Source organism: Heterodontus francisci, chromosome 2, assembly GCF_036365525.1.
Source record: "Heterodontus francisci isolate sHetFra1 chromosome 2, sHetFra1.hap1, whole genome shotgun sequence".
NCBI classification, from domain to species: Eukaryota; Metazoa; Chordata; class Chondrichthyes; order Heterodontiformes; family Heterodontidae; genus Heterodontus; species Heterodontus francisci.
The window spans coordinates 22,777,720-22,803,580 of record NC_090372.1 but is presented as its reverse complement, the minus strand read 5'-3'; the positions used below and the strand labels follow the sequence as shown (position 1 = coordinate 22,803,580).

The following is a 25,861-nucleotide window of genomic DNA, read 5'->3' as shown; positions in this document are numbered from 1 at the left end:
CGGCTGCATCAAGCTATGTGTAGATCCCCAGTACGCAAACTCCAAGTGTCACTACGTGCTGAGGTTCTATCTGTCCCCGGTGTTGCGAAGGATGGGCCTGGTCACATTGCCGCGGAATGCTCCGTGCAGTTGGGACGTGCCGTACCACCTATCCTTCGTGGAGCAGTTTCTGCGGAAAAACACCTTTGACTACCGGTCCATCAGGCAGTGGTCTGCACGGAATGTCCTCAAGGCCCTACGGGAAAAGGAAACGGTGGATCCTGTCGGATGGTTCCCCGAGCAGACCGTCAAAGTCATTTGGCGGAATGCCTCATCACCAGAACTTTCAAACAAGCACCAAGACGTAGCTTGGCTGGTGGTGAGAAGGGCCCTCCCCGTCAGATCCTTCATGCACACCCGAAGTCTCGCCCCCTCCGCACAGTGCCCCCGCGCTGGCTGTGGTGGGGAAGAAACGGTCGCCCACCTCCTCCTGGAATGTGCCTTTGCAAAGCAGGTGTGGAAAGAGATGCAGTGGTTTTTGTCAAGGTTCATCCCAAGCAGCTCTGTAACACAGGAGTCTGTGCTCTACGGGCTGTTCCCAGGGACGCACACCGAGACAAACATCAACTGCTGCTGGAGGACTATCAATTCGGTGAAAGACGCCCTTTGGTCTGCCCGAAACTTGCTGGTCTTCCAGCGCAAAGAGTTGTCCACCACCGAATGTTGCAGACTGGCACATTCCAAGGTCCAGGACTACGTGCTGAGGGACGCACTAAAGCTTGGGGCAGCCGCAGCAAAGGCTCAATGGGGAAAGACCACAGTGTAAGGTTCCCCCACCAAGCTGGACTGAGGGGCTGGATCCATGGGAAACCCCTCGAACTGTATCGTTAATATTCTCAATTGCTGTAAATGTAAAAATGTAATTGACATGACAATTGTGAAACGGAAGGGTTGGGAAGAAACTCATGACAGTATTGAAGGAAACGGATCTCCCTTGCAATGTTTGTATTTTTTGGTGCTGTTTGGAAACTGTTTGGCAATGTAATTTTTACAGATTTTTATGAATAAAGTATATTTTGGAAATTAAAAAAAAATAAAATAAAATGTCCCAAGGGGCTTCACAGGAGCATTATAAAACAACATATGTCACCAAGCCACAAAAGGTGATATTAGGGCAGATGACCAAAAGCTTTGTTGAAGAAGTAGGTTTTAAGCAGTGTCTTAAAGGACGAAAGTGAGGTAAGAGATGGAGAGATTTGGGGTGGGAATTCCAGAGCTTAGGGCCCAGGCAGCTGAAGGCATGGCCATCAGTGGTGGAGTGATTAAAATCAGGGATGCCCAAGAGGCCAGAATTGGAGGAACGCAGATATCTCAGAGGGTTGTGGGGCTGGAAGGGATTACAGAGATAGGGAGAGGTGAGGGCACGGAGGGATTTGAAAACAAGGATGAGATTTCCTGTGTTCATTACTTCTTGTAAAATCAGAGAAGTGTTCTGAAGGGCCACCACCAACTTAGGCAACTAAGGATGGGTAATTAATGCAACCTCCCCAGTGTCATCCACATCCCAAAAAACAAATATTTTAAAAAAAAATTATGTAATACTTTTATGTAACAAAATCTAATCTGGAACTAAATATCGAGTCAGAGAAAAAGAGAGAGGAGTTAGTGAAGATGCCTGAAGATGGGTCATATCCTATAGTGCGTCACTGAGTTTGCAAGTTCTCCCTGTGTCTGCGTGGGTTTTCTCCGGGTGCTCCGGTTTCCTCCCACAAGCCAAAAGACTTGCAGGTTGGTAGGTAAATTGGCCATTATAAATTGTCACTAGTATAGGTAGGTGGTAGGGAAATATAGGGACAGATGGGGATGTTTGGTAGGAATACGGGATTAGTGTAGGATTGGTATAAATGGGTGGTTGCTGGTCAGCACAGACTCGGTGGGCCGAAGGGCCTGTTTCAGTGCTGTATCTCTAATCTAATAATCTAATCTGAACGTGAACTAATTTTACTCTTGTAAAGGTAACTAGCTCTGAGAACTAATGCAACAAAATACCTTAGTATTACGGTGTGCTTGACAAGTCCATAATTAAGCTCCATATCTATATCATTTGGCATAATGTATATCCTTAGAAAATCATTTTTGAGACTGTTGACATTGCAGAGAGAGTTAACAAGATAGAGGCCAGGCTTAGGAAGATAATTCTGGATTTTGGGGGCATAGTTGTTGAATGCTTTTCCACCAGAGGTAGCATCGAATAGGAGGGTGTTCTATTCCAGAAAGTAGTTGGTGAAGGATAGACTGGAGCTAATCTTTATACACTTTTATGTTTATTTACAGAATTCCGCATTACAAGCATACATCTCCTAACCCAACAACTACAGTTTTAGTCTATGTATTTTTAGGGGCTCCAGTGAATGGCCAGTTAATGCTCACCACCTGCATACAATTAAACACAATTAATATACAATTAACAGAGGGAACTGTACAATAGACTAGAGTTGAGAGAACCAAAACTGTCCATGTGCCCCCTTCCCCTACCCACCCCCACTTCCATTTTCCCAATCTTGAGTGCCCATGTTTTATTTACAAAGCAGTTAACATAGCTGTCACCAAATTGACATTCGCAGTTAGAATAGGTGGGAGAAGGAAGGAAAGTGACTGGCCAGCCATGAGTGTACCTCAAGATATGTTGACCAAGGAGCATTATTGATGTTGCAGTTTCTATTCCTTCAGAGGTTCAAAATATTAGCCCTTAGTGACTTGACTCACAGGAAAATGTAAATTCTTTTCTTTTTGGGCCTCCTTATCTCGAGAGACAATGGATACGCGCCTGGAGGTGGTCAGTGGTTTGTGAAGCAGCGCCTGGAGTGGCTATAAAGGCCAATTCTGGAGTGACAGGCTCTTCCACAGGTGCTGCAGAGAAATTTGTTTGTTGGGGCTGTTGCACAGTTGGCTCTCCCCTTGCGCCTCTGTCTTTTTTCCTGCCAACTACTAAGTCTCTTCGACTCATAAACATAAAAATGTAAATTAACCAACAACAATACCATATTAACAGAAAAATGTGAGTATCCTTCACTGACACAAACATGATTCTACAACAGGTAAATTGTTTAGCTTATGCTAACTACTTAAAGATTTATTGACCAGGCAGTCATTCAGTGATGCACAATAAAGAGAGCATTACCACAAAAGTATTCAAACAGAGGCCTTGGATTCAGCCTTCAGTGATAAATTGGGGCCTGCTGCTGCTGAGATTATGTTTAGTTTTTGTTGTACTTTCTACAAGATGTTCACAAAAGAAAACTGTCCATATATACCAGTATTCAGGATTAAAGCATCTTTGCTAAAATCAGGTAATAGATTGCTTCTTTTAACTTTTCTTTGCTTAAATGTGTTTTGTTTCTGTTGTGGGAGTTAAGTATGTAGCAGGCTGCAGGGCCGGTGATTGAGATCATCTTTAAAAATCCACCCCTGCAGATTGATTAGCCTGAAGCATTTATACTTAACAATTCGTCTAGTCTGTAGAGTTCAGATCAAAGCAGGTTTTAGCCAAGTGTGCCAGTGTCACGTTTGGACAGATTCAGGTAACAGCTGACCTGCAAAGCCTGTGATCAATCGAAAATCTTTCTCCCCTGTGTCTTTACAAAAGCAGAAAGGTGTGTCTGTTCTCGACCACGCCAGGTGGACTCCTGTTAATCACAGACAGGTATTTCAATTGAAAATGAACTGTTTTGTCTAACCGTTCTGTGAAATATAAATAATCCATAAGATGTGGAGATAAGTTGCTCGCTCCCAGTTACAAAACCATTGGTTTACCTCCTACAGGTTGCCTGTACGTCACACTGAGTAAAACAGGTTACATGCAACAAATAGGATTTGACAGCCCTCATGGGAACTTTTTGTTTTAGCCATTGATGAAGAAAATAGGAACATAAGAATTGCTATATGATAAAGAGGCACGTTCCAATTAGTTCGCCTTTTACTATTCTGGTAGTCACATGATACAATGATAATGGAATTATTGACTAATCATAACAATTAATCTCGATCAATTAATCCACAAGACCCAGACATGAGGCAGGAAAAGCCCGGTAGTGGACAGCTTTAGGAACCATAAATCCAAAGCCACCTGCACCTCCCCAGCATGGTACAATTACCACACATTAGGTCACAAGTTACTCATGTGCCATATCCCAAACTTTTCTGAAAGAAATCTACCTTATTTGCATTTGAATGAATCAACACTTTCTGCTTCCTCTGTGTCTGCAGGTTTTAGAAGTTCCGTAACCACCAGGGAGCAAAGGATTACATTTTTATTATCATGTACAGGAAATTAGTAAAAATATCATTTTTAAAAATGTAAACATGTTTTATCTGCAGAATGTGGTGGAAATTTCCAGTTTTCACTTTCTGCTTCGAGCCTGAATTTGGAAAACTACCCCTTGCATTTTTAACGAGTGGGTGTAACTCAACAATGAGAACACCAGGAGCAAATAGGCAAGCACAAAAAAAACAATCAATGCTGGCCTTTATCTCAGATTGACTGGATTACAAAGGAGAGGAAGTGATACTATAGTTGTATAAAGCCTTGATCGGCTCCCATCTGGAGAACTGTATTCAGATTAGAGTACCGCACCGCGAGAAGGGTATTTTGGCCGTGGTTGGGGGGTGGGTGGGGGGGTGCGGGAGGTGCAGTGCAGATTCAGCAGAATGATACTAGGAGTTAAAAGGATTAAATCATGCAGAGATATGGAGCAAAGCTGGGTAAATGTTGTTGAGATGCAGATCAACCTTGAATGGTAGAGCAGGTTCGACGGGCTGAATGGCCTCCTTCTGTTCCTATGTTCCGATAATTATCTGAGGAAAAGTGAATGATTTGTGCTGAAATGCAGATATTAAGAAGATGTTCACATCATCAGTATGCTCAGAAATGTCCCAAAGTTCTTCATAATTAATTATTAATGAAGTGTTGTGATGCCATTTTGTCTGTGAGAAGGCTCCTGAACTTCTTTCTTTTTTTTTCTTTTCTTTTGGGCCTCCTTATCTCGAGAGACAATGGATACGCGCCTGGAGGTGGTCAGTGGTTTGTGAAGCAGCGCCTGGAGTGGCTATAAAGGCCAATTCTGGAGTGACAGGCTCTTCCACAGGTGCTGCAGAGAAATTTGTTTGTCGGGGCTGTTGCACAGTTGGCTCTCCCCTTGCGCCTCTGTCTTTTTTCCTGCCAACTACTAAGTCTCTTCGACTCGCCACAATTTAGCCCTGTCTTTATGGCTGCCCGCCAGCTCTGGCGAATGCTGGCAACTGACTCCCACGACTTGTGATCAATGTCACACGATTTCATGTCGCGTTTGCAGACGTCTTTACAGCGGAGACATGGACGGCCGGTGGGTCTGATACCAGTGGCGAGCTCGCTGTACAATGTGTCTTTGGGGATCCTGCCATCTTCCATGCGGCTCACATGGCCAAGCCATCTCAAGCGCCGCTGACTCAGTAGTGTGTATAAGCTGGGGGTGTTGGCCGCTTCAAGAACGTCTGTGTTGGAGATATAGTCCTGCCACCTGATGCCAAGTATTCTCCGAAGGCAGCGAAGATGGAATGAATTGAGACGTCGCTCTTGGCTGGCATACGTTGTCCAGGCCTTGCTGCCGTAGAGCAAGGTACTGAGGACACAGGCCTGATACACTCGGACTTTTGTGTTCCGTGTCAGTGCACCATTTTCCCACACTCTCTTGGCCAGTCTGGACATAGCAGTGGAAGCCTTACCCATGCGCTTGTTGATTTCTGCATCTAGAGACAGGTTACTGGTGATAGTTGAGCCTAGGTAGGTGAACTCTTGAACCACTTCCAGAGCGTGGTCGCCAATATTGATGGATGGAGCATTTCTGACGTCCTGCCCCATGATGTTCGTTTTCTTGAGGCTGATGGTTAGGCCAAATTCATTGCAGGCAGCCGCAAACCTGTCGATGAGACTCTGCAGGCACTCTTCAGTGTGAGATGTTAAAGCAGCATCGTCAGCAAAGAGGAGTTCTCTGATGAGGACTTTCCGTACTTTGGACTTCGCTCTTAGACGGGCAAGGTTGAACAACCTGCCCCCTGATCTTGTGTGGAGGAAAATTCCTTCTTCAGAGGATTTGAACGCATGTGAAAGCAGCAGGGAGAAGAAAATCCCAAAAAGTGTGGGTGCGAGAACACAGCCCTGTTTCACGCCACTCAGGATAGGAAAGGGCTCTGATGAGGAGCCACCATGTTGAATTGTGCCTTTCATATTGTCATGGAATGAGGTGATGATACTTAGTAGCTTTGGTGGACATCCGATCTTTTCTAGTAGTCTGAAGAGACCACGTCTGCTGACGAGGTCAAAGGCTTTGGTGAGATCAATGAAAGCAATGTAGAGGGGCATCTGTTGTTCATGGCATTTCCCCTGTATCTGACGAAGGGAGAACAGCATGTCAATGGTCGATCTCTCTGCACGAAAGCCACACTGTGCCTCAGGGTAGACGCGCTCGGCCAGCTTCTGGAGCCTGTTCAGAGCGACTCGAGCAAAGACTTTCCCCACTATGCTGAGCAGCATATGAGATAATGATCAGCAGATCTAGTTTTTTTAGAACTGTTGGTTAAGGAAAGAATGTAAGCCTGGGCACTGAGAGAGCTCCCTGTTTTCTTTGAATAGCGCCAAGAGATCTTTAGTGCCTTCCAGATCCATCAGAAAAGGTGGATGGAGCTTTCATTTAACAACCTGGTGTTTCAAAAGATGCAGAAACGTCGCTGTACCTTTACAAGCGAGTTCGTGAGTTATCTTTCCTCACAGTCCAAGCACAGGTCAGCATTGTTACTTTACCGATCCAACCAAATAGGATGAGAAAGATTTGGTGTTCTGGCAGATGGCAAGAGTAGTGTTAAATTAATTAGGAATAGCATGTCACTGTAATTAATTATAGTGATTAGGTGTAATTTGTACGTGTAAAGCATGTTTATTAGAACAAATATGCTATGCTGTTGGGTCTCTGGAAATGACATCTGCAAAGTGCAGTCATTCAGGCTGAATAATGTCAGTTGTAATGTTGGATAGATTTCCTAGAGTTTTGATAGATTGCCGTGTGGGTTAGGGATTTTTTTTTTAATCTGTTGGATGAATGTGGAACTTGTTACCACAAGGAGCATTTGAGGTGAAGAGCATAGATGTATTTAAGGGGAAGCTAAATAAACACGAGGGAGAAAGTAGTAGAAAGTTAGGCTCACAGGTTAGACAAAGAGGAGAGGCAGGATGCTCACCCCTCCCTATCTCCATAACCTCCTCCAGCCCTACAACCCTTCAATAAATTTGACTTTATTCTGCCTCCTGTATATCCCCTGCTCCCATTGGCAGTCATGTCTTCAGCTGCCTAGGCCCTAAGCTCCGGAATTCCCTCCGTAAACGTCTGCGCCTCGCTATCTCTCTCTCCTCTTTTAGGACCCTCCTTAAAACTTACCTCAAATTCCTACATTAAAGGTGCTAAATAAAGGTAAGTTGTTGCAGACCTCCTGATGCAGAACTTAATGGTCTCCCATTGTATGGCAGGTATGCTAACTTGTAAAGTTTCTTTCTTTGGGTTTAGGGGAGGATATCATGTGTACTTCTATGTGCGCTTACAATTTAGACTAAATACTTGAAGAAGTGCAAGCAAAGTCAACTAACACATTGAGCCAACTGCACAGTAACAGTGCATGGAGAAAAGGCTATTGTTTTCGATGCTGTAAAATGAACCAACTTCAGGAGAGCAGAGACACAATTGTAAATATAAGAGAAAGGAAGACTTATATTTGTATAAAATGTCTTTCATGACCACAGGACATCCCAAAGTGCTTTAGAGCCAATGAAATACTTTCGAAGTGCAGTGACTGTTGTATTGTAGGAAAAGAGACAGCAAGTTTGTGCACAACAAGGTTCTGCAAACTACAATGAGTTAATGATCAGATAATCTGTTTTACTGATGTTAATTGAGGCATAACTATCTGCCAGGACATGGTGGGGGGGTGGGGGGTGGGTGTTAATTCCCCAGCTCGTCTTCAAAATAATGCCATGGGATCTTTTACATCAACCTGAGAGGGAAGACGGGGCCTCACTTTATAATCTCAACTGAAAGACACCGCTAACTACAATGCAGCACTCACTCTGTACTCTGCGTTTGAGTGATAGCCTAGGTTTTGTTCTCAAGCTCCTGGAATGGGGCTTGAAGCCACATCCTTCCAACTTGGGGCAAAAATGATCGTAGTAAATACAGGGGTAAAAAAGCACTGGGCTTTAGAAGTGTGATTACATTTCCACTAAAACAGAGCAAGGCATGGTACAGTATAGTATGTTGGGCATGAATGTAACTATGATATTCATCTGAATCACACTCTGGAAAATCTGAAATAACAATGCAGCAATTATATCCTTGAAAACCGCTCCCTTGGTGACAGGGCCATTTATTGGTGGCACACAGGAAGCTTTAATAGCCCCTGGAAAAAATTGAACAAAAACAATCTTCTCTCCACAATATGAATTAATTTAATCCCTTTGCTGCTACCGATGGTGTGCCTCTCCCACCAGTTTTTATCAGGACAAACAGCAGGCAGGCTCCGGGGCTATTTTTCAGCATGCCAGTGTGTTGGCATAAGCTCACACATGCCATGCCAGGGATCTGTGGGTCTAAAGTTCAACACATTCATAGTCTCTGTCCGTGAGGAATTGCTCACGGGTAGAAACCATTGTTCTGTTAAAACTTGGGCAGATTCACACTGCTGCAAAAGGTCAAAAATCTTGTGATTAAAATCTGTTGTTTAAAACTGTGTTTGGGATGTAATCAGCTCATTGATCAAAAGTTTGAGAAAATTTGTAGCAGCAATTACAGTCAGGACTGTTAACAAGAAAATCACAAAAAAAATAACCTTGAGGTTCTTTCCAGTATGTTTGCTGTCTGTATTTTGAATTAGTGATTCATCCTTATGCTTAACATTCTATTTTTAAGTACAATGTTGTAAATGGCATTGCTCCATATATTGCAGTTGCTGAAGTTTTGCAATACGAATTGGTGCAAATGAACTAGAAGAAGAAAGAACAAGGATGTTTGCATTTTGAAAAGCACCTTTCTTGTCCTCAGCATGCCCCAAAATAATTTACAGCCAATGAAGCACTTTTGAAGTGTAATTACTGTTGCAGAGACAAAGGTGGAACCAATTTGTGAACCGTAAGTCCCCACAAACATCAATAGTTAAATGATGGTGTTGACTGAGGGATGTACATCAGTCAGGACACAGGCCATTTGGCCCTGTTTCTTTCCCAATAGTGCCAAGGGATCTGTAGCATCTAACAGACCAGAAGGACAGTGCCTTAGTTTAATGTCTTATTCAAAGAAAGCACCTCTGACAAGATAACACTTCCTTAGTACTGCATAGAATTGCACAGAAATTACAACACAGATACAGGCCATTCAGCTCAATCAGTCTCTGTTGGTCCTTAACCTCCACACGAGCAGTAGGCCTAATTGCAGGTGCCTGCTCTTTAAATTTTACTCTTTCTCTCTCTTTCACTCATTCTTTCCATTTTTCGGATGAGGTGTTAAACTGAGGAGACGTCTGCCCTCTCAGATGGGCGTAAAGATCACATGGATCGAAGAACTGCAGGGGAGTTCTCCCCAGTGTCCTGGCCAATATTTACCCCTCTATCAGCATCCCCAAAACAGATTATCAGGTCACCATCACATTGCTGTTTGTAGGAGCTTGCTGTGTGCAAATTACCTGTTGCATTTCCTACGTTATAACAGTGACCACACTTCAAAAGTACTGCATTGGCTGTGAAATGCTTTGGCACGTCTGTGGTCATGATAAGTGCTATATAAATGCAAGTCTTTTTTTTCTTTTTCTAATGATATATTAATGCAATTTGCTGTGCACGTGGGAACTCCATAGACTCCAAATCTACATCTTTCTTCATAGCGGAAAGCCTTAAGAGAACCGGTAAAGTCAGGTACAAGTTTGATACATGCTTTTCTTGTTGCACACAATTCCTTTTTTGTACATTAAAATGCATCATATCATACTGCTTATATTACAGAATCTCTTCAATTAAGAGGTCAGGGTTTCTGTTAGTGACATTGCCATAATTTAAGTAGGTATGATTGCTTTTTATCATTTTCTGCTTGAAGCTTTAAGGAAATTATTTGAGTCAGTTTCTGCCTTATACTTAATATGCTATTATACCTCAGAGTTGCTTCTTTCTGAGTCATTTTATTTTCAGTTAAACAGCATCCTGAATTCACATAGTCACTGTCACCATAACAATAGTACCCCATACTTTTCCCAATACACTGTTTTACTTGCTGTATTTCTGTTGTTTGCTACATGCTGAATTATATAGATTTGCATAGAATTTGCTGCACTGAAACAGGCCATTTGGCCCCACAGGTGTATATACCAGTGCTTATGCTCCACGCAAGCCTCCTACCACCCTACTTCATCTCACTTTATCAGAATATCCTTCTATTCCATTCTGTCTCATGCTTGACTAGCTTCCCCTGAAATGCATCTATGCTATTCGCCTCAACTACTCCATTTGGTAGCAAGTTCCACATTCTCGCCACCCTCAGGATAAAAAAAGCTTCTCCTAAATTCCTTATTGGATTTATTATTGACTATCCTACATCGATGGCCCTTAGTTTTGGACTCCCCCCCCCACAAGTGGAACCATTTTCTCTCTGTCTACCCTTTTGAAGCCCCTCATAATTTTAAACACCTCTATTAGGTCACCCCTCAGCCTTCCCTTTTCTAGAGTAAAGAGCCTCAGCCTTAATAAATGTTGTTGCCTCAGATTTTTTCTTTCAACTTGTCCAAATGCTTCCAACACTTTAGGAAATAAATGGGTTGAATTAGGACATCAGCGTGCCCATTTGAGCACAACAAATGCCAATTTTGGAAGAAATCCAATCTGATCATGAGTCAGATCATTTTTCTGGCACCCCTGGTGGCCTCCTAAACCAGGTAGTCCTTTAAGGACCTTCGTGTGAAGAAACTGACCACAGCGCGCATGGCACATGCTGTGGTAATTAGCAAACTGATTTCTCAAAAGGGATAGAAAAGGGCATTAAGTCCCTGCTTCACATGTGCAATGAGCCCAACAGCAACTTTCAGGCACATGCCCTGGCTGGCTATTGAGCTACCCTAACTAATATAGTGGGGTAGCACATTTCAGGTGCGAATTGAGTGTGTGCACGTCACTCACCATACTGGAAACTCAGGCAGTCATTTTGCGCCTTTCAAACAGGCGCAACGTGATCCAATTTCTCGGCCATTAAGGCATGTAATGAAACCACACAGAATATACCCAACCAGAGTGGGCAGTCAAAGTTGCACGCTAGGGTGCCAGCCGTGGCTTGGTGAGTAGCTCTCTTGAGTCAGAGGTTGTGGGCTCAAGTCCAACTCCAGAGACTTGAGTACATAATCTACGCTGACACTCCCAGTACCAGTACTGAGGAGTACACATCCATTAAAGGGGCTGTCTTTTCGAAGGGATGTTAAATCGGTGCCATGTCTGCTCCCTTGGGTGAATGTGAAAGGTTCCATGACACTATTTTGAAGAAGAGCAGGGGTGTTCTTTTCAATTTCATAGCCAATATTTATCCCTCAACCAACATATCTAAAACAAATGATCTGATCATTATCACATTGGTGTCTGTGAGAGATATCTGTGTGCAAATTGACTGCTGTGTTTCCTAAATTACACTTCAAAAGTATTTTATTGACCATTATGTGATTTTGGATATCTTAAGCTAGTGAAAGGCCCTATATAAATGCAAGTCTTTCTTTCTGTTATTTTAGCTTCAAATTTAGAATGTTTTTCAAATGATCTCTTCACTTTGAGGTCAGAATATTTTCTGAAAATGTTGACACGCATGGATTGGCAGAATGTCTCACTTCTGTTTCTGTTTCTCCCTCTTACTCCATCTTGTAGGACTCTGAGTCCCTCGACACCTACATACAGAACACGCTTTCGACTCTGTACCCACCGTTCGAAGCCACTGCGGCCACTGTCCTGTGGCAGCTGTTCCATGTAGTGGAGAAGTCATATCGAGGTGATGGACTCCACTGTCTGATTGATTTCCTGGTTCCTGCCAAGAGAATCCTGCAGTGCATTCAACAGGACACATGTGTAAGTAAAGTCTCACCACAGGAAACAAGGGCATTCATTGTTGGTGGCTTCAGGAACACAGATAATACAACAAGAATCTTGAGGAACTATACAGCAGTTTTAGTCTGGCTAGAATAAAGTGGATTTAGTTTAGCAAAGCCTTGTTAAATCCAGAACCAGTCATGTGTGGTAGTGAAAAACAATATTTAAGCAGGTCTCTGATTTCATGCAGTTACCTTCAGAATCCGTGTCTCCAGGCACATTATTTTCTTGCTAATGGGAAACCTTGAGGATTAAATGTGTTGGAGGAATCTGATGGTGAGGTTTGCTGAACAGAAATAATAGTTTTATTGAGGCACAGACCAGAATATAGACGCAAAAGGTGGAAGCAAGTGTTCTTTGTATTTTGGCTCAGTTGGTAGCACACTCGTCTCTGTGAAAGTCATGGGTTCGAGCCCGCTCCAGGGACTTGAGTGCAAAATCTAGGCTGAGAATCCACTGCAGTACGGAGGTGGTGCTGCACTCTCAGAGGTGCTGTCTTTTGGATGGCATATTAAGCCGAAGCTCTATCTGTCCTCTCAGATGGACGTAAAAGATCCCATGACACTATTTGAAGAAGAGCAGGGGAGTTATCCCCAATATTCTGTTCATTATTTATCCCTCAACCAACATCGCTAAAACAGATGATCTGGTCTTTATCACATTGGTGTTTGTGGGAGCTTGCTGTACGCAAATTGGCTGCCATATTTCCTACATTAAAACAGTGACTATACATCCAAACTATTTCATTGGCTGTAAAGTGCTTTGAGACAATGTGAGATTGTGAAAGGTTCTATATAAATGCAAGTCTGTCTTTCTTCCTGTTGCCTGCTTGTTATATTTAATCACTATTAAAAGAAAAAACTTAAAAGGGGAGGGGAGAAATATTTGTGTTTGTCTCTGACTAAATGAGTTCTGCTTCTTTCAAAGGTTTGGCAGCAGTTCTAACCATGTGGGAGTGGGATTGTTTGAGCTGAAAGCTGAGAATCACACTGAAAACAAAAAACTTTTTAAGGTGCTTTCCAAGATAAGGGATAGAAAAATGAGGAGTCATTATAGAAACGTCTCAGCTGCTGCTCACTGTGCAGCAATGAGAGAGGGAGCTGGGAGCATCTGTAATAAAAACAGAAAACTCAGAGGTCAGGCAGTATCTAGAGAGAGAGTAAAACATTGTTTGCCTGGTTTAGAAGATTGTAGAAAGGGAATAGAACAATAATAAATCAGTCCAAATCAAAGGATTGATTTGAGATAATCCAGCCTCCACAGAGTAGTCAATACTGAGGTGATCCATCAGAACGTTCTGGAAGGGCCACTGTCAATGTGAGTTATTAAGCATAGAACCTTGCTTGGCAGGAGAGCAGAACAGGCAGCAATCTAAAAGAAAGACTTGCATTAATGTAGTGCCTTTCACATCCACAGGGAGTTCAAAAGTGCTTTACGGCCAATGAAGTACGTTTGTAGGGGACTCAGCCGCCAATTTGCACACAGCAAGGTCTCACAAACAGCAAAGTGATAAAGACCATAATAACAGCTAATGATCCACTTTTAGCGCTGTTGGTTGAGATTGGCTAGGACACTGGGAGAATTCTCCTATTCTTATTTGAATAGTATCATGGGATCTTTTACAGCCATATGAGTGGGCAGATGTTGCTTTGGTTTAAGATCTCATCTGAAAGATGGCATATCCAACAGTGCAGCACTAGATTATGTGCTCAAGTTTTTGTAGTCACACTACAACCTGCTAACTCAGAGGCAAGAGTGCTACCAACTGAGCTATGGTTGACATCAGTATGCCTTCCTGCTTTTTAATTCTATTAACCAGAAAATTGGGTGCATCGGAAATCGGGGTCACCTATCTCCACATCACCTCTCCAACACACGCTCCCACAGGGCAAGGACAAGTGGTGGGATTGAAAACTGTTCCGTGTTCTATTAAATCTCCCTGGAAACCTCAGAGTGGTTCAGTTGGTGATAGTAGCATGTACCTGACCTGAAAAGTCCAGGAAGGACCCAGGATGAATCTGTACGGCTTTAGCTAATTTTAGTCAGCGAGTAGGAATGCGGAATTAGCCTCAGTGCCTCATGGTGAGGTAGGCGGGAAGAAAATCAGTGGGTTTGCTGAAGCTGATCATTATCCATTGCCCCCGCAAGAAAACGTATGCATGTGGATATGAGATAAGGGTTCGGCTGTGATTGTGATGCCCCTATGGTTGAATAGCTTATCCACAGTTACTGCCTGGACTCTCTCACAAATAACGGAGGCATGGGTAAGATACAAGGAGGTGTCTGGTACCCAGCGAGCTGTAGCTCAGCAACGTATTTGACTGAGAACAAGGGAAATGAGGTAAAAATAACATTGTCCTGTATTGCAGATGATGGTCAAAGGCTACAGGGAAATTTTAACTATTCCCACCCGTAGAGCTTGTATTTTCTGATTGCAACAGCAAGTTCACTTCTGAAGAGCTGAACGCTTTTAGAAAAAAGCCGATGCAGCATTTTATTTAAGGCTAAGATTCCGCGGGTGCTTCACGGGCACCCTACTGCAACACAGGAGAGAAAGCCAGCATATCCTTTGTTTAAAATTCCAACTGAGTTTTTACTAAGAGCATTTGAGGAATAAGCTTTTTATTTTTAAGGGAACCTCAGCGAGCTGGTTTCAAAAAGAAAGAAATCAAAGAAGATTTAGCTTTCCACTGAATGATTTTACATGATAAAATAGAGAATGGGGTAATTGTGTAATCCTGATTAGCACACAGATTGGCCGACCCTTTGAAAAGCACTAGCTGTGCCCTTTCTTCTCAGGAGTTAATACGTGAAGACAATTATCTAAGTTGCCTGGTAAATGAATAGTGCATTATTACCAAAATGTCTCCCACTCTTTGATTTTTCTCCCTCACCAGTTTGCTCCCTCCCCACCCAAAGGCTTTGAATCCTTGCAGGACAATGGTTCCATGGGCACCGGCCCCCTCTGATATGTCAACTAAAAGGACCACTATTTATATGTGAGCCTTGATTAGCTGGCAGGCTATTTGACTATGGAGGGCATCACATCAATGTCCAATCTTTCCCTCAATCAATGCCTGCACACTTGCACATGGCTTTTCTGCATTGAGATCAGGATTGGCAGTCTTCACCAACCCAAGCCCTTGTATTTTTTTTTGGATTGTGGTCTTGAGGGAACACTCATGTTTTCTGAAGCTTTTCTACATTAAAAAAGCATTAAAGAAAGACTTGTACTTATATAGTGTCTTTCACGACCTCAGAATATCCCAAACTGCTTTACAGCCAATGAAGTACTTTTACACTGTAGTCACTGTTGTAATGTTGGAAACACAGGAGCTAATATGTGCACAGTAAGCTCCCATAAGCAGCTAATTGATAATCATCAGATAATCTGATTTTTAGTGATGTTAATTGAGAGATAAATATTGACCAGGACACGTGGGATAACTCCCCTGCTCTTCTTTGAAGTAGTGCCATGGGATCTTTTATGCCTACCTGAGAGAGTAGACGGGATCTCGGTTCAACACCTCATCCGAAAGTCCATTGCTTCCTCAGTACTGCACTGCAGTGTCAGCCGAGATTATGTGCTCGTAACTCTGGATTGAGGCTTGAACCCATGACCTTTTGACTCATAAATATATATGAACATATATAGCTAAACAAAGGCGTATATGAACACATGAATATCGTGAAAAGACAACAAACCAAACCAGTTGGTGCAGTAAAACTGGAACACCAGTGATTGGGAATTTTGTCCCAGATAATTCACGCACTCACACCCACGTGTTTAGAACTGCTTGCCCAGTATTTTTAAAAGCTTTATCCTGTGGAGATTGAATGCTTTTCATTGTGTCCTTAACATGACGTAAAGGATTTGTAACAGTTGAGTCATGTCTAACTAACCAAGCTAGTTGAACTTTTTAAGGAGGTAACTAATATGGTAGATAAGGAAATGTTTGTGGATTTTTTGTAATATGAATTTCCGGAGAGTATTCCATATGCTTCCACATAAGCAATTCGTCACAAAAAAGAAAGCATATGGAATTGGGACCAACCTATTGACATGAGTTAGGGACTGAGTTAGGGTGTAGAAAACCAAGAGTAGGATTATAGGTATTTCATTCATTGGCAGGAAGTTACTAGTGGTGTCTCACAGCGATCTGTACTGAGCCTCAGCTTTTCAATATATTTATGAATGACTTGACTGAAGGCCAAGAGAGGCCTCTATCCATGTTTGCCAACAAAAACATGCTAGGTGGCACAGTAAAATGTGTAGATGGGACCTAACAGATGCAAAGGGTCATTGATAGATTAAGTGAGTGGACAAATCTGTGGTAGGTAGAATTCAATGTGGAGAAGTGAAAGGTCATTCACTTTGGACCTAAGAAAGACCGATCAGGGTATTTTCTAAATGGGGAGGAACCTAGGAACTGTGGATAAGCAGAGAGATTTAGAGGTCCAAGTATGGAAATCACTATAAACTAGTGGACAGGTACAAAAGATAATTAAATAGGTTAATGGAATGTTAGCCTTTACGTCAAGGAGGCTGGAATACAAAAGTGGTGGAAGTTATTTTACAGTTTTATGAATCTCTGGTTAGACCCCATTTAAAGTACTGCATTGAGTTCTGGGCACTGCACCTCACGACCAATATATTGGCCTTGGAAGGGGTGCAGTGTTGATTCATCTGAATGTTTCCAGAACTAAAAGGGTTAAATTATGAGGACAGATTGCATAGACAAATTTCATATCCCCTTAAGTATAGGAGATTAACAGGTGATCTAATTGAGGTGTTTTTAGATGATTAAAGGAGTTGATAGTTTTTTTTCTACCCTATTTCCTTTGCTGGGGCAATCCAAAAGAAGGGGCATAATCTTAAAATTAGAGCGAAGCCATTCAGAGGTAATGTCAGGAAGTACTCCTTCACATCTTTAACTAACTTGCTGGAGTTTTTTTGAGGAGGTAACAGAGAGGGTTGATGAGGGCAATGTTGATGTGGTGTACATGGACTTTCAAACGGTGGTTGATACAGTGCCATGCAATAAACTTGTGAGCAAACTTGTAATTCATGGAATAAAAAGGACGATAGCAACATGGATACGAAATTGGCTGAGTGACAGGAAACAAAGAGTAGCGGTTAATTAATGTTTTTCAGGCTGGAGGAAGGTTTATAGTGGAGTTCCCTAGGGGTCAGTGTTGGGACCCTTGCTTTTCCTGATATATATTAATGACCTAGACCGTGGTGTACAGGGCACAATTTCAAAGTTTGCAGATGATACAAAACTTGGAAGCATTGTAACCTGTGAGGAGGATAGTGTCGAACTTCAAAAGGACATAGACAAGTTGGTGGAATGGGCAGACAGGTGGCAGATGAAGTTCAATGCAGAGAAATGTGAAGTGATTCATTTTGGTAGGAAGAACATGGAGAGACAATATAAAATAAAGGGAACAATTCTAAAGGGGGTGCAGGAGCAGAGGAACCTGGGTGTATCTGTGCATAAGTCATTGAAGATGGCAGGACAGGTTGAGAGAGCAGTTAATAAAGCATACAGTATCCTGAGCTTTATTAAGAGGGGCATAGCGGACAAGAGCAAGTAAGTTATGTTGAACTTGTATGAGACACTAGTTCGGCCTCAGCTGGAGTATTGCGTCCAATTCTGGGCGCCGCACTTGAGGAAAGACATGAGGGCATTGGAGAGAGTACAGAGAAGATTCACAAGAATGATTTCAGGGATGAGGAATTTCAGTTATGAAGATAGATTGGAGAAGTTAGGACTGTTTTCCTTGTAGAAGAGAAGGTTGAGAGGTGATTTGATACAGGTATTCAAAATCATGAGGGGTCTGGACAGAGTAGATAGAGAGAAAGTGTTTCTCTCGTGAAACGATCGAGAACGAGAGGGCACAGATTTAAAGAATTTGGTAAGAGAAGCAAAAGTGATAGGAGGAAAAACATTTTCACGCAGTGAGTAGTTTAGGTCTGGAATGCGCTGCCTGAGAGTGTGGTGGAGGCAGGTTCAATTGAAGCATTCAAAAGGGCATTAGACAGTTAAATGAAAAGGAAGAATGTATAGGGTTACGGGGAGAAGGCAGGGGAATGGAACTGAGGGAGTTGCTCTTTCAGAGAGCCAGTGTAGACATGGTGGGCCAATTGGCCTCCTTCTGCACTGGAATGATTCTGTGATTCTGGGGGGTTAATTCAACATTTCAAACCAGAAATTGATAGATTTTTATTGGGCATTAAGGGTTATGGAACGAAGGCTGGTAGAAGAAGCTAAGATTCTGATCAACTATGATCTAATTGAATTGTGGAACAGCCTCAAGGAGCTGAATGGCCCAACCCTGTTCCTATAACTGGAAATGCTGTAGTATCGTGGCCTTCAATGTTGTGTTAGCAGTGAGTTAATTTTCGCTTGTATTGCCTGGAATTAACAAGATGGTATTGGCCTAAGACTGGGGTTGGAAGCTTCACCTCCCCATTAACCCCAACACTGTGGCCAACACTATTTTACATAGATTTACATAGAATTTACAGCATGGAATCTGGTCTATACCAGTGTTTATGCTCCACATGAACCATCTCCCACTCTACTTCATCTCAACCTATCAGCATATCCTTCTATTCCTTTTCCCCTCATGTACTTACCCAGCATTCCCTTAACTGCATTTGTGCCTTTTGCCTCAATCACTTGTCATTCTCATTCAATCCAAACTTATGAACTATAAAATGAATTTATGAAGTAAACCCAAAACGGACACCTTTCTTGTAAAGAAAATGGAGTAAGAGGTCAGGTGACCCTTCCTTCCCTGCAAGAATCCTGAGCTAATTTTATTGTCTGAACAAATCTTGGAGAAGTCATTAAAATACAAGCAACCTTGCTGGTCATATCCCTGCAAAGCCATTAAAATACAAACAACATTTTCTGTAGAAATGGCTGCTTCTCTTCAACTGATTGGGTTAAGAATGCTGTCGCAGACTTTTTACTCCAAACTTACATTCCAAAGAATGGGACCCACCGTGCGAGACCCCACCCGCCCTGGCCTACCTAAGGCCTGGGTCCAGTGATGCTCCTCGGCTTCCGGTAGATGCTCCTCCAGCCACAGCCACAACCACTGTCTGCGCAGTGACGCTGCAGCTGCTGGCCTCAGATGTCAAGACTCCACCATCAGAATAAAATTCCCCCCTAGGTTTCTGATAAGGAGCTTTAATAAAGGTATATTATGAGCAGACAAAGGAGATCCATCTATGCCATCAAAGAGAAAGGACCCTGCCTAAGATTATCACTTTGAACTACATGTAGGCAATGACTAGAGTTTGGCCTTGAACTCCCTACCTGAGAAATCGTACCAGGACTTCGCCTTTGTCCTTTGAATGGAATATAACAAAAGGAGTCTGCAGCACTGCATCTGTCTTCCTGAACTTCCCAAGTCTTTCTTCAGTGAACAAGGGAAAAGATTACAGGCCTGCACCATTTCAAGTCTTGACCCTGGGGAAAAACAAGTTTAACAGATGACTCTTTTAAATCATCAGACCTAATGCATTTTATCTTTATAATCTCTAATCTCGTGTGTGTGTGTGTGTGTGTGTGTGTATATGAGAGTGGATATTACATTTATTTCAGATGTTGTTTAATAAACATTTATTTTTCTTTTAAACTTGCAAGAAAATCTGTCATTTGTCTGCTCTTGACAATTAGAACAATCTGGAGTTTAAAAAAACACCTTTAAAAAAAAAAATGCTGTCTGCAGTCAGTTGAGAGGTGAAAAAGGGGGAACCATGCCTATCATCTCTAACCTGTCCGTAACACACTCTGCATGGTAGTCAGTTCCACATTCCCACCATTCTATGAGTAAAGAAGTTTCTTTTGAATTCCTTATTGGAGTTATTAGTGACTACCTTATAGTTCTGGCCTCCTCATGAATTGAAAGATCTTTTCTACGTCATCCCTATCAAAACACTTCATACTTTTAAAGACCTCTATTAGGTTTCGCCTCAGTCTTCTCTTTTCTAGAGGCCGTTCAATCTTTTCTTATGTTTCGAACCTCTCAATCCTGACACCAGCCTTGCATTTTTTTCTGCACTTTCTTCAGTGCCTCTGGCTTTTTTGTTAAGTGGGGTCTGCTATCAAATGCCCAAAGTGGCTTAGGCAATATGCCCCTTTTGAGATGTAAAATCAGAGTCCTAGGACCCCAATTGTCAATCTTGATTGTAAATAGTCAAAGCATGAGCTGCACACTGACATAGGAGAAGTTGTTCAGCCAAGATAAATTTATTTTTGTATTCAAATGGGGTTGAATGGCCTACTCCTTTTCCTGCATTAGGCAGACGGTAACAAGGACTGTTGGCAGGGTGAGCAACATTATTTCCCATTCACATGTAAGTGCATTACCAACTTCTACCTGATAACCACAGCCCATATCATATCTCAGTGCATGGTGATTTTCCCAGGCAGGGTTGCAAAGTTTTAGCAGGAGCTGCTGTCACAGTTTCAAAGTGACACGGGCTGCCCGCAGGTTTTCAAACCTACTGCTGCCCTTGACTGTGGGCGAGTGACACATCTGGGGCATTGTACCAAGGCCCGTGCAGGAAGCCCACTGAAGTATAAAAGTACCCAGAGACTCCGCAATACTGGGGGCAGCATCTGCATGAGCAGTGGAGAAAATAAGAGCTTGATGTTGTAAAGGTGGCCAGTGAGCATCTGATGGCAATCAAAGGGTTTCTTTAAACGACTTGTTGACTCAAAAGATTGGAGTTTTGATCTTTGAGGAAGGAGCTAGAGGGTCATGTGCTCATAAATTATGGGCCGCAATTAAGCACTGCTTTTGCATACACTTTGCAACGGCCTCAAAGATCTGTTCAACCCATTCTAATTGTGTCTAAAGAGAGAGTGCAGCCGCAGTCTGGCTCCCTGCCCTGTTGAGCAAGCACTGATGTGAATGAAACAGCACAGATGTTCAACATGGAAAGATCACGGTCAAGTTGGATGCTTTCCCATCGCACCCAATTCTAAATCCCCATGCTTCTTGCTCCTCATTCCACCACCAGTTATTTGCAGAGTTAGGCTGTTAAAGGCAGCTTTTGTTTCTACAATACTTGCTATTCTATAAGGCATGATACACCCTTAGGGGGAGATGGGCTTTGTCTCTTTACGGTTGGCTACAGTTCTGTTTGATAGGTTTGTTGATGGTGTCATTAAATTAGAGTTTAATGAGGCAGATTGTAAGTCTGAGGTGGTATCTTTGCTGAAGGGCAGGTGCTTTTACTCAACAAAGATTCTCATTAACCCCCTGGCTTTCAAACATCTGCTTATAAAACACGGTGCTTGTGTAGAACTGTGTTGCCTTCTGTGGCCACATTAATATTCTTCACCATTATGTTGGGTTTCCCAAAACAGAATATCCCAATACATGGGCTCAGGGCTCCAGGTCTGTTAGTGTCCGCAGAATTGTCATTTAATGAACTTCAAAAGGATCAGGGAAGGTCTTGTTCTCAACCCAGATAAGAATCCCTGGTTCCAAAAGGATCACAATGAATTGTTTTCTGCAGTATAAACTAAGGCCACTGCCAAATGCTGAGCTTGCTTCAGTTGCTGTGACTGACACTATCACTTTTTGGGATCATGTGCCGAAACTTTGTGAAAGAAGGTAGCCTTCTGGGTCAGTGTATGTGCTGTGGATTGATGGCCTAATTGTCAAGGTCACAGCCTTTCATTTTTGGAAATCACCGTTTAAATCAATCTCATGCTGTTGGATGTAAGCTTTCATTAAAGGCTTGTTACTGGGTCAGTCGTAAGTGTCATGAGTTACTGGCACAGGCTGCAATTGGGGGATTCGATGCTCTGAACGGGGACTGATTTGGCGGTGATAACCACTGAGCAGGATCCCAGGGCTATTTAACATTGAGATGGAAGGAATCATTGGCTAATTAACATGTAACAAGGATCTAAAAATAGGACAAATTAGTTTTGAAATGTAGTCACTGATTTTCAGGGAAACAAAGTAGGCATTTTGTGCACAGCAAGATCCATAGTTGTCTGTGTGGACTCTGCTTTTCTTTGAATAGCACCACAGATTCTTTTACATACACCTGAACCAACAAACAGAATAACGTGGGGAGACGTTGACGTAGTGGTAATTCACTGAACTAGTAATCCAGAGGCCCAGGCTAATGATTTAGGGAAGTGGTTTCAAATCCCACCATAGCAGATGGTGGAACTTACATTCAATTAATAAACTCAAGTAATTAATAAATCTGGATTTGATAGTTAGTCTCAGTAATCGTGCCATGAAACTATCATCGATTGTTGTAAAAACCCATCTGGTTCACTGATATCCTTTAGGGAAGGAAATCTGCTGTCCTTATCTGGTCTGGCCTACATGTGACTTGAAACACACAACAATATGGTTGACTCCTAACTGCCCTCCGAAATGGTCTAGCAAGCCACTAAGTTGTCAAGGGCAATTAGGGATGGGCAACAAATGCTGGCCTTGCTAGTGATGCTTATATCCCATGAAGAATATTTAAAAAAAGTTGTATTTATATAGCACCTTTAACACAATAAATTGACCCAAGGTGCTTCACAGGAGCCTAGTAAAACAAGATATGACATTGAGTCATATTAAGCAAGCGCTACTCAGTCAGATGACCAAAAATTTGGTCAAAGAGGTAAGTTTTAAGAAGTGTCTTAAAGGAGAAAAGTGAGATAGCGAGGCGGAGAGGTTTAGGGAAGGAGTTCCAGAGCTTTGGACCCAGGCAGCTGAAAGCACAGCCACCAATGGTGGAGCAATTAAAATTGGTGATGCTCAAGAGGTAAGAATTAGAGGAGTGCAGATATCTCTGAGCAGATAACAGAGATAAGGAGGGGTGAGGCCATGGAAGGATTTGAAAACAAGGATGAGAATTTTTGTTGAACTGGGTGCCATGTAGATCAGTGAACACAGGGGCGATGGAAGAATGGAACTTGGTGTGAGTTAGGACACAAGCAGCAGAGTTTTGGATGGGCCTCAAAGTTACAGAGGTAGAACATGAGAGACCGGCCAGTAGTGTATTAGAATACTCAAGTCAAAGGCACGGATGATGGTTTCAGCGCAGATGAGGCGGTGAGTCAGGCGTGAATTGGTTGCAATAGGTGGATTTAGTGATGGCACAGTCATGTGGGTGGAAGCTCATTTCAGGGTCAAATATGTCATCAAGGTTGCAAACAGTCTGGTTCAGCCTCAGAAAGTTGCCAGGAAGAGAGATGGAGTCAGTGACTAGGGAGTGGAATTTGTGGTGGGAACCAAAGACAATAGCTTTGATCTTCCCAACATTTAGTTGGAGGAAATTTCTGCTCCCTCAGTACTGGATGTCAGGCAAGCAGTCTGACAATTTAGAGACAATGGGGAGGTTGAAAGAGGTGGCCGTGAGGTAGAGTTGGGTTCATCAGTGTACATGTGGAAACTGACATTTCGGAATGATGTCGCTGAAGGACAGCATGTGGATGAGGAATAATTTAAACTCAGTTTAACATCCTTTCTCCCAGCCAAAGCTCAACAACGCCAACAGTGCAGCACAACCTCACCACTGCCCCTCTGGCAGTGTGGTACTGCATTGAACTAGATACTGTGGCCAAATCTCTGGAGTAGGGTTTAAACCACGATCTTCTGACTCAGGCTGTCACTGGCCCAAGACTGACATTCATTTAAATTATATAGAATTTTACATCACTGTAATAGACTGTTCGACCCAAAAGGTCTATAGCAGTATTTATGCTCTGCATGATTCTACTCCCACCTATTTCATCTCAACCTATTAATAAATCAGCATGTCAGTGTATGAACCGTTATTGTTAGTTAGGGAAATAATTTTGACCTATCAACTAACTTTATCAAGGGTTCATATTAGGAAATATAGGACACTGTAACTTACATTTATATAGAACCCTTAATATAACAAAAGCATCCAAGGCTGGATATAAGTGGAAGGAGAGGGAAAAAGAGAGGAGTGCAAAGAAGCTTTTGAAGAGGTGGATTTTAAGCGGCCTTTTAAAGACTGGGAGAGATGTAGCAAGAGGAAGAGGGTTAGGAAGGCAACTGTGACAAAATGGCTGAAGGTTCTGGTACTAATTGTAGAGCAGGGAGGAGGAGTGTGATGTAGACCAGAGTGCAGCCAGTAAGAATGTTTGCTTATTTTACAGCAATACGGCTGCCAGTAACCTGAGATTACCTGAGTAAATTTTTAAACACAACACAATGTTTTGCTTTTGGTAAAATTGTAAAGTAGGCGACATTTAGAATGCTGCACCATCCCTGGTGTCAAATAAAATCGCTGCTGTCAGAGTCAGTGGGGTGGGGGGAGGGGGCAAAGGTTGCTATGGGAACTAAATTATCTTTCCTTCCGCTGCATCCATTTCCTCTTGAAGTGGTTATTACTTAATACCCTCAGAGCAGTGACCTCCCACCTGAGGCCCAGTCTGCCCTTTCAGGTGGAGGTAAAAGTTACCTTGGCCCTATTTCGAAGAATAGTTCACCCTAGTGTCCTGGTCAATATTTATCCCTCAACCAACTTCATTATAAAACTGTTAATCTGGTCATTATTTCATTACTGTTTATGGGACCTTACTGAATGCAACTTGGTTGTTGCGTTTCTCTAAATTACAATGGCGACTACATTTTAAAAATACTTCATTGGCTCTGTTGGGCTTGAGGTCATGCCAGGTGCTATATAAATGTGAGGTTTTCTTTCTGAGCTTCTGTTATGTAGAAAGATGAGCTGTTCCAATGTTTTCCTGGCTGGCCTTCCAATTTGTACTCTTTTTAATCTTGAGTTCATCCAAAACTCCACTGCTCGTATCCGAACTTGTACCAAGTCTCATTCTCCATCAGCTCTGGCAGCTACCTTGGCTTCTGGGCCAGCAAAACCTTGATTTTAAAAGTCATACCCTTGTTTTCAAATCCCTCCATGGTCTCACCCCTCCCTATCTCTGTAATCTCCTCCAGCCCTACAACACTCTGAGATCTCAGCACTCCTCCAATTCTGGGCCTTGAGCATCCCCAACTTCTTTCATTCTACCTTTGATGGTTATGCCTTCAGCTACCAAGGCCCTAAGCTCTGGAATTCCCTCCCTAAACTTCTCCAGCTTTCTACCTCTCACTGCTCCTTCAAGACACCTATCCCTTTTAACTAAGCTTTTGGCCACCTGTCCTAATATCTCCTGATGTTGTTCAATATCAATTGTGGTCTGATAACGCACCCTTGAAGCACCTTAGAACAATTTACTATGTTAAAGGTTCAATATAAATGCAAGTTGTTGTTGTCTGAAACTTGATGCACTCACCAAGAGCAACTTGTTTCTCCTACAAGATGCTAATGACTTTGGGAATTTACTCTGACACTGTTGAGTATCGTTCATGCAAAACATCCTAGCATTAAAGCAGAGCTGTAATAAAATCCTAACCCGAGATGTGATAATCAGAATCTTTTCAAGGGTAAATATTAACTGACGTGAAAACAGACAAGACAGATGAACAATGGTAACATTCCACCTAATGGCCTCGTTACATTAGTCTCATCACTGGCAGCAGCCCAGCGTGTAAAGTAAATTAGGCGCAAGAAAAGGTAGTGGGCAATCCAAGAGCAGAACCTCCACTTTGATGAAAATTGTAAACAATGTAATGTTTAATGTCTGAGCGAAACTAAAGCTTCTGTTTGGTGCCGAGAAG

At 42.5% G+C, this 25,861-nt stretch overlaps 1 protein-coding gene across 2 annotated transcripts in view; it reads left to right on the top strand.

The window, feature by feature from the left end:
• Window positions 1-25,861, top strand: part of zgc:158766 (uncharacterized protein LOC100009641 homolog) — a 199,106-nt gene that overhangs the window by 68,193 nt on the left and 105,052 nt on the right. For both annotated transcript variants that reach the window (XM_068055464.1, XM_068055455.1), the window contains exon 2: window positions 11,945-12,142. In XM_068055464.1, coding sequence (XP_067911565.1) covers window positions 11,945-12,142 — 198 coding nt within the window. The remainder of the gene's footprint in view (window positions 1-11,944; window positions 12,143-25,861) is intronic.